At 44.9% G+C, this 12,954-nt stretch overlaps 1 protein-coding gene and 1 long non-coding RNA gene across 3 annotated transcripts; one reads left to right on the top strand and one right to left on the bottom strand.

The window, feature by feature from the left end:
- Positions 1–414: 414 nt before the first annotated feature.
- On the top strand, positions 415–10,115 carry NUDT19 (nudix hydrolase 19). Of its 2 annotated transcripts, none has more exons than XM_049621829.1 (3): positions 415–1,295; positions 1,674–1,728; positions 7,253–7,363. In XM_049621829.1, the coding sequence occupies exons 1-3, from the start codon at positions 594–596 to the stop codon at positions 7,276–7,278; spliced, it is 783 nt and encodes a 260-aa protein (XP_049477786.1). In that variant the 5' UTR covers positions 415–593; the 3' UTR covers positions 7,279–7,363. The 2 variants fall into 2 exon arrangements, with proteins under 2 accessions (XP_049477786.1, XP_049477785.1); XM_049621828.1 differs by lacking the exon at positions 1,674–1,728 and adding an exon at positions 8,843–10,115 and having other exon boundaries at positions 426–1,295; positions 7,253–7,460.
- On the bottom strand, positions 9,486–10,630 carry LOC125915812 (uncharacterized). Its single transcript, XR_007455753.1, has 2 exons — positions 10,542–10,630; positions 9,486–9,726 (listed from the first exon to the last, which is right to left on the bottom strand). It is a non-coding gene; the product is annotated as an uncharacterized LOC125915812 (long non-coding RNA).
- Positions 10,631–12,954: the final 2,324 nt, after the last annotated feature.

The following is a 12,954-nucleotide window of genomic DNA, read 5'->3' as shown; positions in this document are numbered from 1 at the left end:
ATCCATAAGTTTCTCATTGGTGGAGTCATGTGAGCCTGCAAAGCTCAGAGATCTACCCTTCAGGTCTCCTCCGCTGTCAAAGACAACATACTTCCGTGTCGACCGGTGGTTTAAGGATAAGTCCTAGTTCTCGGGGTTTGGTGGGCTAGGTGTCACCCGGCCTGGTGAAAATACTGCATCACGTTTTAACGTGGCAGGTCATGTATGCCCCTAGGCATTTCTGCTCTCGGTCCGAGTGTCCTGGGTGGGAACGATGAGGCAGGCAGGCCCTCCTGTCAGGCGGCTGTGAACAATTCCTCGCCGGGGACAGTGACAGTCCTAGTCCTGCCAGTGACCCGGCTGGGAACTAAGGCACTCCAGGCGTGTGCAAGCCCTCCCCGGCGCCACGCTCCTCCCACAGGCCGACGCGGGTGTAGGCCTAACAGCCAGAATTCACCCGGCGCCCACCGCGCGCGCCCCGCCTCGAGCTCGTCATATATGACACGGGCCTGGGTCCCCAAGCCCAGAAGACCTCTGGGGGCGGTAGGAACGGCGCCCGGGAGCTCCCGCCGCGCCAGAACCCAGAGCCCGGAAGCCTCACGCCGCCGCCCGCCATGAACGGCTCCCTGCGGCCGGGCACCAGCAGCTGGCGACGGGCAGCCACCATGGTGCTGGCCGCGGGCTGGGCGCGCCCGGGCCCCGCCGCCCCGTCGCCGCCCCCGCCGCCCGCCGAGGGCTTTCGGCTGCTGCTGCTGCAGCGCTCCGAGAGCCAAGGCTTCTTGCCCGGGGCGCACGTCTTCCCGGGGGGCGTGCTGGACAAGGCAGACCACTCGGCCGACTGGCTGCGCCTCTTCGCGCCGCACCACGGGCCGCCGCGTTTCGGCCTGGGCCCGCCACTGTCGCGGCCAGCCTCCTTCCCGGGGCTGCCCGACGCCGCCGACGAGGACGGCGCGGCGCTGCCGGATGACGTAGCCTCCCGCATCTGTGCCATCCGCGAGGCCTTCGAGGAGGCGGGCGTGCTGCTGCTGCGGCCGCGGGCCGCCCTGCCCACCGCGGCCGAGCCCGCACGCGCCCTCGCGCCGCCGCCGGGCCTGGACGCCTGGCGCGACCGCGTCCGCCGCGACCCGCGCCACTTCCTGAGCCTGTGTGCGCACCTCGACTGCACGCCCGACATCTGGGCGCTGCACGACTGGGGCGGCTGGCTCACGCCGTTCACGCGCTCGGGTGGCCGCCGCTTCAGCACCGCCTTCTTCTTGTGCTGCCTGCGGGAGCCGCCGCCCGTCTACCCGGACTTGACGGAGGTGGTGAGCTGCCAGGTAGGGCCTGCGCGGCGCCGGCGTAGGGACTCACAGGAACTTGAGAATCAGGGCCCCCCTCCGCCAGCAGCCCAGGCCTATCTGGAACTTCCCTATAAGCCCAGCACGGGGGCTAATTACAGGTCCCCCCCCCCCCCCCCATCTGTGATGGGTTTACAGCCCCGGGACCTAACCTACCTAACCTCTTAGCCTGACCTACCTTAAACGTGCTCAGAACACTAACATTAGCCTACAATTGGGCAGAATCAACTAACATAAAGCCTATTTTATAACAAAGTGTTGAATATCTCATGTAATTTATTGAATGCTGAAAGTGGGCAACAAAGGTGGTAATGGTACAGAATGAGCGCAAGGGTATCATCAGTTGTTTACCTTCAGGATCACACGACTCACTTGGGAGCTTGCTCATTGCTGCTGCCCGGCACTACCCGTGGTGAGTACCTAGCTGTGGGAAGACGTCAAAATTCAAAAGTAACTTTGCTGCTTGAATGTGTATAGTTTTTGCAGCATCCTAGAATTGCAAAATTGTAAGTAGAACCAAAGTCGGGACTGTCCGTAGCTTCCTCAGAGCCATACAGCCGATAAGTGACTGAGCGAGCAAGGCAACCAGGTAGCCCCACTCTCAACCCTGCAGGCCAAAGCCAGGACCTTGGTGAAGTGCTCCTCTGCTTCTTCAAGAGGCCTTGACTCTGCTTCTCAGGTGCTTCCCTCCAAGAGAGTGTGCAGTGCTGTTCAGGTCCCAGGCTCCTTCCTGAGCACGTTCCCTGCATTAACTCATTTCATGCCCACTCCATTTCATGCAGTATAATTATGTCCTCAGAGAACATACTTTATATGATTTCAGTCTTCAATTTATTGAGGCTTTTTCTATGGCCACAAATATGGTCTATCTTGGTGATTGTTCCTTTTGCACCTAAAAAGAATAGTATGTTCTGTGCTTGCTGGAGAGTTTGGAAAAATGGCAATTAGGTTAAATTTGTTGGTAGTGTCTTTCAGCTCTTCCATAGTGTTTTCTTGTTCCATCAGATACCGACAGGAATGCTGACATTTTTTTTCAGATTTGTTTTCTTTTAAGTAATCTTAATACCCAACAGGGTGCTTGTACTCACAACCTTGAGACCAAGAGTCGCATGCCCTACAGACTGAGCCAACCAGGTGCATCCCAGGAATGCTGACATTTTTAATGAGAAATTGTGAATTTGTCTTTTTCTCTATCAGGTTTTGCTTCAGGTATTTTGAAGCTTCCTTGTAAGGTGCTGCCGAAACATATAGGACTGTTAAAGCTTGATGGATTGACCGTTTGGTTATTATGAAATACCCTTTGGGGCATCTGGCAGTTAGGCATCTGACTTAGGCTCAGGTCTTGACCTCATGGTTCGTGAGTTCGAGCCCTGCATTGGGCTCTGTGCTGACAGCTCAGAGCCTGGAGCCTGCTTCAGATTCTGTGTGTGTGTGTGTGTGTGTGTGTGTGTGTGCCCCTCCCCTGCTCACACACTCTCTCTCTCTCTCTCTCTCAAAAATAAACATTAAAAAAATTTTTTGAATAAAAATAAAGTATGTTTCTTGTAGGCAGCACATAGTCTTCCTTTTCTTATCAGTAGTATAATTTCTGCCTTTTAGCTGGAGTGTTTAGATCATTTATATTTATATATGTTTATATATTTAAATATTTATATTTAATTCAAATCTACCATCTTTTAGTTTGTTATCTGTCCTATCTATTCTTTGCGTGTTTTTCTTTTCCTGACTCCTTTTGTATTATTTGAGTATTTTAAGGACTCTATTTTACCTCCATTATTGACTTACTAATTATACTTCTTTGTGGTTACTCTAGGGTTTGCAATACATAGCTTTCATCATGTATCATGTTGGAACCTGACAACAGTATACCTACATTTCTCCCCTCATGTCCAATAGCTATTGTTGTCATACATTTGACTTTTATTATTATTATGAACTCTATAGTGCATTGATTAATTTGCCCTAAACAGTCAATCTTTGAAAGACTGCAACAATGAGTAGAAAATGTCTTTTATGTTTACCTGCATATTTACCATTATTACTGCTCTTCATACCTTTGTGCAGATTAAAATCTACACCTGGTTTCTTTTGGCCCAAAAAACATCCTCTAATATGTGTTGTATTTCAGATCTTCTGACAATGAATCTTGTAAATTTTGTTTACCTGAAAAATACTTTATTTTGCCTCCATTTGTTTGAAAGATATTTTGGCTGGGTATAGAATTCCAAGTTAACATATTTGTTTGTTTGTTTGTTTCTCTCAGTGCTTAAAGATGTTGCTTTGGTATTTTCTGGTTTGTATAATTTATGATGAGAAATCTGCTTTTAACTCTTTGGTCCTCTGTGCCTAATGTGTTTTGTTTTGTGTTTGTGGCTACTTTAAATATTTCCTCTTAGTCATTGGTGTTCATCAATTTGATTACAATGTGCATGGTTTTCTTTTTGTTATTTGTTTCTTCAGATATTTTTCACCTCCCCCTCTTTTCTGGGACTCCAATTACATTTATGTTGGACTACTTGAGAATGTAACTGGTAACTTGTTCATTTTGTTTCAAGTATTTTATCTCTGTGCTTTATCTTGAATAGATTCTACTGCTACATTTTCAAGTTCTTTTTCTCTTTTCTTATGTAGCATCTAACTTGCTGTAAATAGCATCCTGTGTGTTTTTCATTTCAGATACTTTTCATTTTTAGAAGTTCCATTTAGTTTAAAAATATTTTCTATTTCTCTTATCCTGTTCATATTTTCCTTTATGTCTTTGAGTCAATGGAACATACTTACAACAGTGGTTTTAATGCCCCTTTCTACTAATTCCATCATCTCTGTAGTGTCCATGGACCAATTTGTCTTCTAGTTAGGGGTCACATTTTCCTGCTATCCTGTCATGGGTCTTGCAATTTTTTATTGGATGTTGGATATTGTGATTTTTATGAGTACTGGATTTTGTTATGTTCCTTTAAAGATTGTTGAACTTTTCCTGGCAGGAAGTTAAGTTATTGCAAATTAACTTGATCTTCTTGAGATTTTTTTTTTTTTTTTAAGTTTCTGTTTGGAGAGAGAGGAGGAGAGAGAGAGAATCCCAGACAGGCTCTGGGCTGTCAGTGGGCAGAGCTCGATGTGGGGCTCGAACTCATGAACCGTGAGATCATGACCTGAGCCGAAATCAAGAGTTGGACGGTTAACCAACTAAGCCACCCAAGCACCTCTTTTTTAAAAGTGGTTTTAGAGTAGTTCCATGATAGCCTATATTCTATCAGCTGCACTTCTACTGAGACCCTTCTGCTGAATGCCCCTTATATTCAACAAGTTCTCTCCACTGTGGTTGGAGGAAGTTTTTCCTGGCCCTAGGTGAGTCCTAGAAATTATTAGTCTTTTTTTTTATTTTTTTATTTTTTTATTTTTTTTAAATTTTTTTTTTCAACGTTTTTTATTTATTTTTGGGACAGAGAGAGACAGAGCATGAACGGGGGAGGGGCAGAGAGAGAGGGAGACACAGAATCGGAAACAGGCTCCAGGCTCCGAGCCATCAGCCCAGAGCCTGACGCGGGGCTCGAACTCACGGACCGCGAGATCGTGACCTGGCTGAAGTCGGACGCTTAACCGACTGCGCCACCCAGGCGCCCCTATAGAAATTATTAGTCTTAAAGCCCCCAAGTAACTTTTCTTTTCTTAGAAAGCATGTTTTCCAACGTCATGTGGTTTCATCTTATGCTGGCATAGATTAGTGTTTCGCAAAGACTAAGGGCATCCTATACAGATCTTAGGAGCTCTACTCTATATAGATCCCTCCTCTCAGGTACCATGTCTTCCATATTCTAGCCTGTATGGGCCTTTCCAAACTCTGTTCTCTGTCTCCTCAGTAAGTCAGTGAGAATGGTATAGGTTAGGTTCTCTTTCCTTTTGCTGTGGTCTGACAATTACCTTTAGGCAGAGAATCTTGGCAATGGTAGAGTTCACCTCATTTGTTTTTCTTTTCTCACAAATTACAATTCTGCATTTTTCAATGTCTGAAAATGATCGATTCATAGATTTTGTCCACTTCTCTATTGTTTATATCATGTTGGAGAAAGGTAATTCTAGCACTCATGGCTGGAAGAGGAGATTTTTTATTTTTTTTAATTTTAGAGGGACAGAAAGAAAGAGTGAGCACATGAGTTGGGGAGAAGGGCAGAGGGAAAGAGAGAATCTTAAGCTGGCTCTATGCTCAGTGCAGAACCTGATGCAGAGCTCGATCGCCTGACCCTGCTGCGATCATGACCTGAACTAAAGTCAAGAGTCAGATGCTCAATCGACTGAACCACCCAGGCGCCCCTGGAAAGATTTCAATAAGCAGCAGTTCTTAACCTAGTCAAGGCTGGTGATTCTCAACAGGGGATGATTCACCCACCCACCCCTACATACATTTGGCAATGTCTGGAGATGTGTTTGATTTTCCTAATTTGGGTAGTTCTACTGGCTTCTACTGGGTAGAGCTCAAGGATGCTTCTGACCATCCTTTAGGGTACAAGACAGTCACCCACAACAAATAATTATCTGGCCTAAGGTGTCAAAGGTTTTGTGAGCAGTGCATTACAAGTAACAAGTAACCAATAAATGATAAGCTCTCTTAACCTATGGTCTGGACTAACCTGAATAGGTTGAGTTAAGTGAGTTGTACCTATTGTTTAGCTCTTCATCTTGATTGTTAATCACTGAACTCATGTGGAATTGATCAAAGAGAGTTCTATGTAAATAACTTACAGAGTGGGTGGTCCTTTGAGGCCTGAGCATTGTTTTCCAAAATGCAGCCTTGGCAAGTTGAGAATAGCCCGAGGTGCTTCTTATAAATAGATTGTTTGGTCCCATAGATTAACCATAAGCATTCCTCAGGGGGAAGTTTAGGCAAGTACAAGCTTTTACACCTTTGGCCTATAGTTATCCGTGGCAGAAATCGATTTCAATTTCCTAGATTAGGCATGAGAATCAGTTTCCATTAGTGTAAATGGATATTTAGTCAGTCAGTTAAAGAAAGACCCCTTTGGGGTTATTTCATATTCGCTGAATCAACTCCTTTTATCAAAATGTGTATGGAAGTAAGGCTTGGGAAGGAGGAAAGGTCACAGCAGTCAGGTCATTTAAGTTAAATGGGCAAATGCTGTCTGGTTGGTACTGTGCTGTTATTATTAGTTTTTAAGTTTATTTATTTTGAGAGGGAGAGCGAGAATCTCAAGCAGGCTCCACGCTCTCAGCATAGAGCACAACATGGGGCTCAGTCCCACTGACTATGAGATCAAGACCTGAGCAGAAATCAAGAGTCAGATGCTCAACTGACTGAGCCACCCAGGCGCCCTGATACTCTGCTGTTATTACATTCCTGGAACGATAGGCTGAGTCATGCCTCCTGACCTTCCTGAAAGCTCCTTTTGCTCCTCTTTACCCCATCATAACATGTGAACTTGTCATGCTACTTTCTGATTGCTGAAGGCCCCATAGGGCCTGAGAGAGCTTTGTCTTGTTCACCACCTCCCCAGGGCCTACCCAAGGCACCCGTTTGTGGGTGGAATGAATGGGCACTGAATTCTCAATCTGCTTTCATGAATTAACACCGGACAGGCTTCTTTTTCCCCTGGGAGTGACCAGAACCAGCTTGCCTTCTTGCATCTTCTGCCTTCTCTGCTGAACACCCCCCCCCCACCCAAGTCAATGCTTGGTGATCTATCCTAGTTGATTTATTGGTCCTTAGGATCAGCGTCCCATTAACCAACCTCTTGTGAGGGTGGAGGGTCAGCCCACATTTCATTAACCAAATCTTTTCATGTTGTCTTAGAGGATTCTAGCAAGGCACATTAATACATTAATTGTACGACGTCAGTTAGATTTGGGTACTGATCTAATGATTTCAAACCTTCCATTGCCTCTGGAATAAACCTTAAAACCCTGGCCATTGTCTTCCACAGTGGTCATCTCCATCAGAGGCAACTGAGAGTTTCATATCGAAAAAAATTTGGTTAGCACCCCCACAGTTCTACGAAATAAGAAGGCTTGGAAACTTTGCCTCTCTCTCTGACTTGCACAAATTTTGTTTGGATGGTGCATTGGAAGAGATGGAAAGATGGCTGCCGATCACATTTTTAACTGCTGATGCAATGCTCCAGCTTTTACCAGGTAAGTCAGTGAAGCACAGTGTTCTTCTTCTTTTTTTTTTTTAAGTTTATTTATTTTTGAGAGAGAGAGAGAGCATACAAACTGGGGAGGAGCAGAGAGAGAGGAGACAGAATTCCAAGTAGGCTCCACACTGTCCGTGCAGAGCCCGATGCGGGGCTCAAACCCATGAACTGTGAGACCATAACCTGAGCTGAAATCAAGAGTTGGATACTTAACCAAAGCCACCCAGGTGCCCAGCACTGTAGTATTCACATTTAATGCACTGGGCTGTATGGCAGTATTGTGCAACACAGAGACATGAATTACCATCTGTTTTACACAATACAGCAGTTTATTAAGTAATGTCCAAGTCTATAAAATATCCATGGTGTTTATTATAACCAAAAGTTCTAAGTAAGTCATTTTGTATACACACATACGTTTATTTAAATATGTTTCCTAGATGTTTACAAAACTCTTTCTCATGTTATTTCACTTTTTTACACTTTAATTTTGAATTTTGAGAATGAGTTATGAAGTTGAAAACTTTTGTTTTCAAATACGCTCTGTTAAAAGAACTTGGATTAGGAGAAATTGTCAACTTATTTGAATTAGGGAGTTTGTTGGCAGTTGATTGTTGTTGGGTAAGTGCTAGGTGGGGGTTTTGTGGCAGTTTACCTTTTAAATTTTTTTTTAATGTTTATTTTTGAGAGAGAGAGAGAGAGAGAGAGAGGCAGAGCATGAGCAGGGGAGGGTAGAGAGAAAGGGAGACACAGAATCCGAAGCAGGCTCCAGGCCCCGCGCTGTCAGCACAGAGCCCAACACAGGACTTGAACCCATGAACGGTGAGATCATGACCCGAGCCAAAGTCGTACACTTAACCGACTGAGCCACCCAGGCGCCATGGTTTTGTGGGTGGAACTTTGTGACCTGCTCATGGCTGCTTGGCTCAGTTCTCACAATAGCGACAACAGTTGTTACTCATCCTACAGTCGTACGGTTTAGCAGTTTTGATGTGTAAATGATAATTTGTGTAATTTAACCTTAAAATTATTAGAACAGCTCACATTGAAACCCAAAAATGTATGGATGTCAAGGCCAATATTAATACCAACTAGGATAAAGAGTCAGGTTAGCCTAAAAGTTATAATTCGTGACGAAAAATACCAAGTCATAAATACTTATGTGCCCAAAGAAACTTTTTGGCTGGGGAATGGGGAGTTGGGGGGTGTGGGTATTAAAAACACAAGAAAGACATTGAGGTAGGCTCATAAAATCGGACTTACTTAACACCTATCTCCGTTCCAAACACATGACATAGATCGATACCGATGTGCATGTCACTAATATTTTGGAATGTTTTATAAAATAACACTTTGTGGACTCAAAATGTTATTTTTCAGGAGATGAACTGTACTTAGAAGATTCAGACTTTGTAGAGAATGTTATGTCCACGGAAAAAAAGACTGGAGAAATCATGAAGGAAGGCAAGACATTTCACCGAATGGTGTTACACAGCCGCCATGTGTACAGTGTCCACGTGACCGTCCAGTCAAAGCATAAACATGTTTATCCCAAGACCTACGTAGTAAGTCAGAGCCATCTATAGAGGACTGCTCGTTTGTAAGCTGGCTTGCTTGAAGTTGTCCTGCTGAATACCGGAGGTCGACTGCACTTGCTTGGAGCATAAGGACCTTTGTACAATCTAGTACCAATAGTCTAATCTGATATAGTATAACACACGTTTCAAGCGTAATATAGTGCTCTCTTGCTTATTTCATCCTTTAAACCTCATGGTATCACACAAATGTAATTAATTATTAATAATCCTGTTCCCGGAATGAGGGGGGAAGAAAACCTCACAAGGGTTTCCACTTCTGAATTATTATTTTATTTACTTACTTTTGAGAGAGAGCCAACAGGGGAAGAGTGGAGAGAGAGAATCCCAAGCAGGCTCCGTGCTGTCATTGCAGAGCCTGACATGGGGCTTGAACTCACAAACCGAAATCAAGATACTTAACCAACTGAACCACCCAGGCACCCATCCACTTCTGTATTATTTTATTATCAAAAGTTTAAATAAGATGTTCTACTGCCATTGTCTTTTAACTGTCCACTGCAATAGCGCTTTCCTTGACGTGCTGAGGAGGTGCAGCCATGAATTCCTTAGACTTGCCGGTGAGATTAGTTGAAGGGAGTCTGATTACATGTGAATAGCACACTGAGATGACACTCAGGTGACGTTATTTTCTTGTTATGTCTTTAGCTTGATGATTAACACACAAATCTGTTTGATACAAAAGGCATTAGTGATTAGGCCTACCAAATTGGAAACCTTTTAGTTCCCATTTTAAAGAAGGATGAAGCCATAACAAAAACCCTATTTATTTTTACTCTGGGGAGCAGTAGCTAATAAATACAGAGATTAAAGAGATGTAGAACTATTCGTCATTTAATGGTGTTTTATTAATGATGCTTATTTTCAATGGTTTTTAATATGGGTCATTTTTTCACCTCCTCTTAAGAGGAATAATGTTTATTGATTAAAGATGTGAAATGGTGAAGACACTAATTCTGTTTCAGATCTTTGACTATATTATGTATCATATGATGGACTTTATTTTTCATGAAATGTCTTATTTTTCCTACCTATAAAATAGTGGTATTGATCAATAAGGTATGTGTGTAATACTTAATCTTTTTTTGTTAACATTTTATTTATTTTTGAGAGAGAGAGAAACAGAGCATGATGCCGCGGAGGGGCAGAGAGAGAGAAAGAGGGAGACACAGAATCGGAAGCAGGCTCCAGGCTCTGAGCTGTCAGCACAGAGCCCGATGTGGGGTTCAAACTCACAGACTTAGAGATCATGACCTGAGTCAAACTCAGACACTTAACCAACTGAGCCACCCAGGTGCCCCTGTATTACTTGACCTTGACTAGAGGAAACCATCTAGATAAGTGGTTCTCCATCCAGGGAGGCCACTTTTGCCCTTCAGGAGACATTTGGCCGTATCTGGAAACATTTTTGGTGGTCACAACTGAGAGTGAGATGCTACTACCGTCTAGTGGGAAGAGGCCGGGGATGCGGCTAAATATCCTACCATAAATAGGACAGCTGTCCACAGCAATCATCTGGCCAAGGTTGAGAATCTCTGATCGAAAGGAAAGTCTTTCTTCAGTGAATGTTTCCAACATGTAAACTGTGAGAACCATATACTGTTAGCATTCCCCCGGCTCCTGCACCTACAAAAGTCCTCCTTACTGACTTGGGCTTTGGGCATCATATTCTTTCACTCTCACAGGAACCAGAATGTAGCTGGAAGAGAACTCCGTGAACACCATTATTTTGCCAGTTAGAAAACTGGGGACAGATCCACACAGCTGATGAGCGCCACAGCTGAATGGCGCCTGATTCTCTGTTAAGCAAGTGACATCTATTGCCTATCGCCAAAAGCAGGAGAGCTAACAGTTCTGCCCACTGCGTCTGGGGATTCCAGTCGCCGAGGAAACCACAACACAGCCAAGCATCGGATGGAATAACGCCCTATTCACAGAGAGCAGAAGCAGAGTAAAATCAGCTCCAGTACTGTGCGTCAGTCCCCCGTGGCCCACAGGTGTTCTCCCTGTAGCCAACACAGGGCAAGTGACCTGCACGCACGCCTCTTGTGCTGCAGAAGGACCCCATCTCGCTGCAGTGGACACGCATAATACGGGGTTGGCCAGGTGTCATCTGATGCACACGCTTGTGCAGAGCAAAGGAGTACACGTTGAGTCTGAAACAGGGAAAGACATTCCCACACGAAGGTGATGAGGCCAGCACGGGCTGTGAGGACTCTTTCCTCAGTAGGGAAGCCTTCCAGGCTCAAGGCCCATACTTAGGCAGCGGGGGGGAGGGTCAAAAGACCGCATGACACCGCCTTTCCCAACCTTTCTAGTCCTGCACCCTTTTTGCTGGAGTTACATGGTTCAGTGGGTGATTTGGGGAGATGCGACAAGTAACGTGACTTAACTTTTCCGCATGAAGATGTATTTTTGTTGTCGTTTTCATCTGAATGAAACCTTTGTCTCCTTTCCAAGGATGCCTTTTGGGAGACGGTCACGTGACTTCCAGCTGTCACAATACCCTAGTGCCCCGGCACAAAATAGGGCCACCCTCCCGAACTGAAAAAGAGTGTTGTTTTGGAGCCTAGCTTGTGAGTGCTTGTGACATTTACCATATGCTCTCTCTTACCTCCTGTATTCAAGCTATCTGGGTCTCAGATGCAGAAACAGAAAGCTGACCACTTGTCCCCACGGCTCCTCCTTCAAGTCCCCTTCCTGCCCATGCTCGTATCCCTACTGCCTGCCATCTTGTTTGGGACACAGCCAGGAAAACCCATTTTCTACGATACTATACAGTTTCTTGAAACTGAAGGGACAAACTCAGGAATTAATACTAAGTCAGTATTTATTTTCACTACCTACATCTTTTTTCTGATTCCTTTGAACAACTTCCATGGGAATCCCAAACTGGGCTGGCATCAGTATTTCAGGTTAACATGGCTTGTCCTCATGGTTCTTTGTAAGAGTGCGCTGTACTGTGGGAGACACAAAGGGCTCAGATATAAGGGGGCTTCTGAGGGATAATTGTGGGGGAAGGGCCCTCATATTTGGGCATACGTAGCTATTTTATTGTTTCTTCTCAAACTTGTCTTTTGTTTTTAACTTGTCTGCAACTTTGGCGTTTTCCACTTCCTCCTCGCTCTTTAGCCACTCGTCTTTTCTCTTTAACTTCTTCTCCTCTAACTGACCTTTAGCTGTTAGAGCCTCTCAGGACTTGTTCTCAAACTCTCTACTGTCCTTGGGTGAGGTAAGCACCCAAGGTCACAACCTCCAGGTGCTGTCCTTTGAAAAGGAAATTGCTTGCCCTGTGCTTTCTCTCTTTCCTTCTCACTGGCTGGACATTGTGGCCACTGAAGCAGTTCCCTGGGACCCAGAAACAGAAGCCAGACGGTAGGGCATAACTGCCTGCCAGGCTTGGACTGCTCACCTCTTGCTTGTTACATGAAAGAAAATATAAGTCATTAATTTGGGGGTCCCTCTGTGAAAACCATTAAGCTTGTTTCCTAACCTATATAATTTTCCCTTTTTTTTTAATTAAAAATTTTTTTTAACGTTTATTTATTTTTCAGACAGAGAGAGACAGAACATGAACGGGGGAGGGGCAGAGAGAGAGGGAGACACAGAATCTGAAACAGGCTCCAGGCTCTGAGCGGTCAGCACAGAGCCCGACGCGGGGCTTGAACTCACGGACCGCGAGATCATGACCTGAGCCGAAGTTGGACGCTTAACCGACTGAGCCACCCAGGCGCCCCTATAATTTTCCCTTTTAAGGTTTCCTCAGCAGTCTTCCCTATACCAGAAACCTACCAGTTATTTAGGCCAAAAATATTAGTCGTTCTTTTCCTTTACTCTTATATCCTATATTCCTAAAAGTCCTCCTTTTCCTTTATTCCTATACCCAGGTGAGTAGCA

This window comes from Panthera uncia (assembly GCF_023721935.1).
Source record: "Panthera uncia isolate 11264 chromosome E2 unlocalized genomic scaffold, Puncia_PCG_1.0 HiC_scaffold_19, whole genome shotgun sequence".
NCBI classification, from domain to species: domain Eukaryota; kingdom Metazoa; phylum Chordata; class Mammalia; order Carnivora; family Felidae; genus Panthera; species Panthera uncia.
The sequence above is the reverse complement of the archived record's forward strand: the minus strand, read 5'-3'. Positions and strand labels throughout refer to the sequence as shown.

Coding starts and splice junctions, on each gene's coding strand:
- NUDT19 (XM_049621828.1), top strand. CDS start 594: ATGAACGGCTCCCTGCGGCCGGGCACCAGCAGCTGGCGACGGGCAGCC. Junction 1,296..7,252: donor CGGAGGTGGTGAGCTGCCAG/GTAGGGCCTGCG, acceptor TGTCTTCCACAG/TGGTCATCTCCATCAGAGGC. Junction 7,461..8,842: donor AATGCTCCAGCTTTTACCAG/GTAAGTCAGTGA, acceptor GTTATTTTTCAG/GAGATGAACTGTACTTAGAA.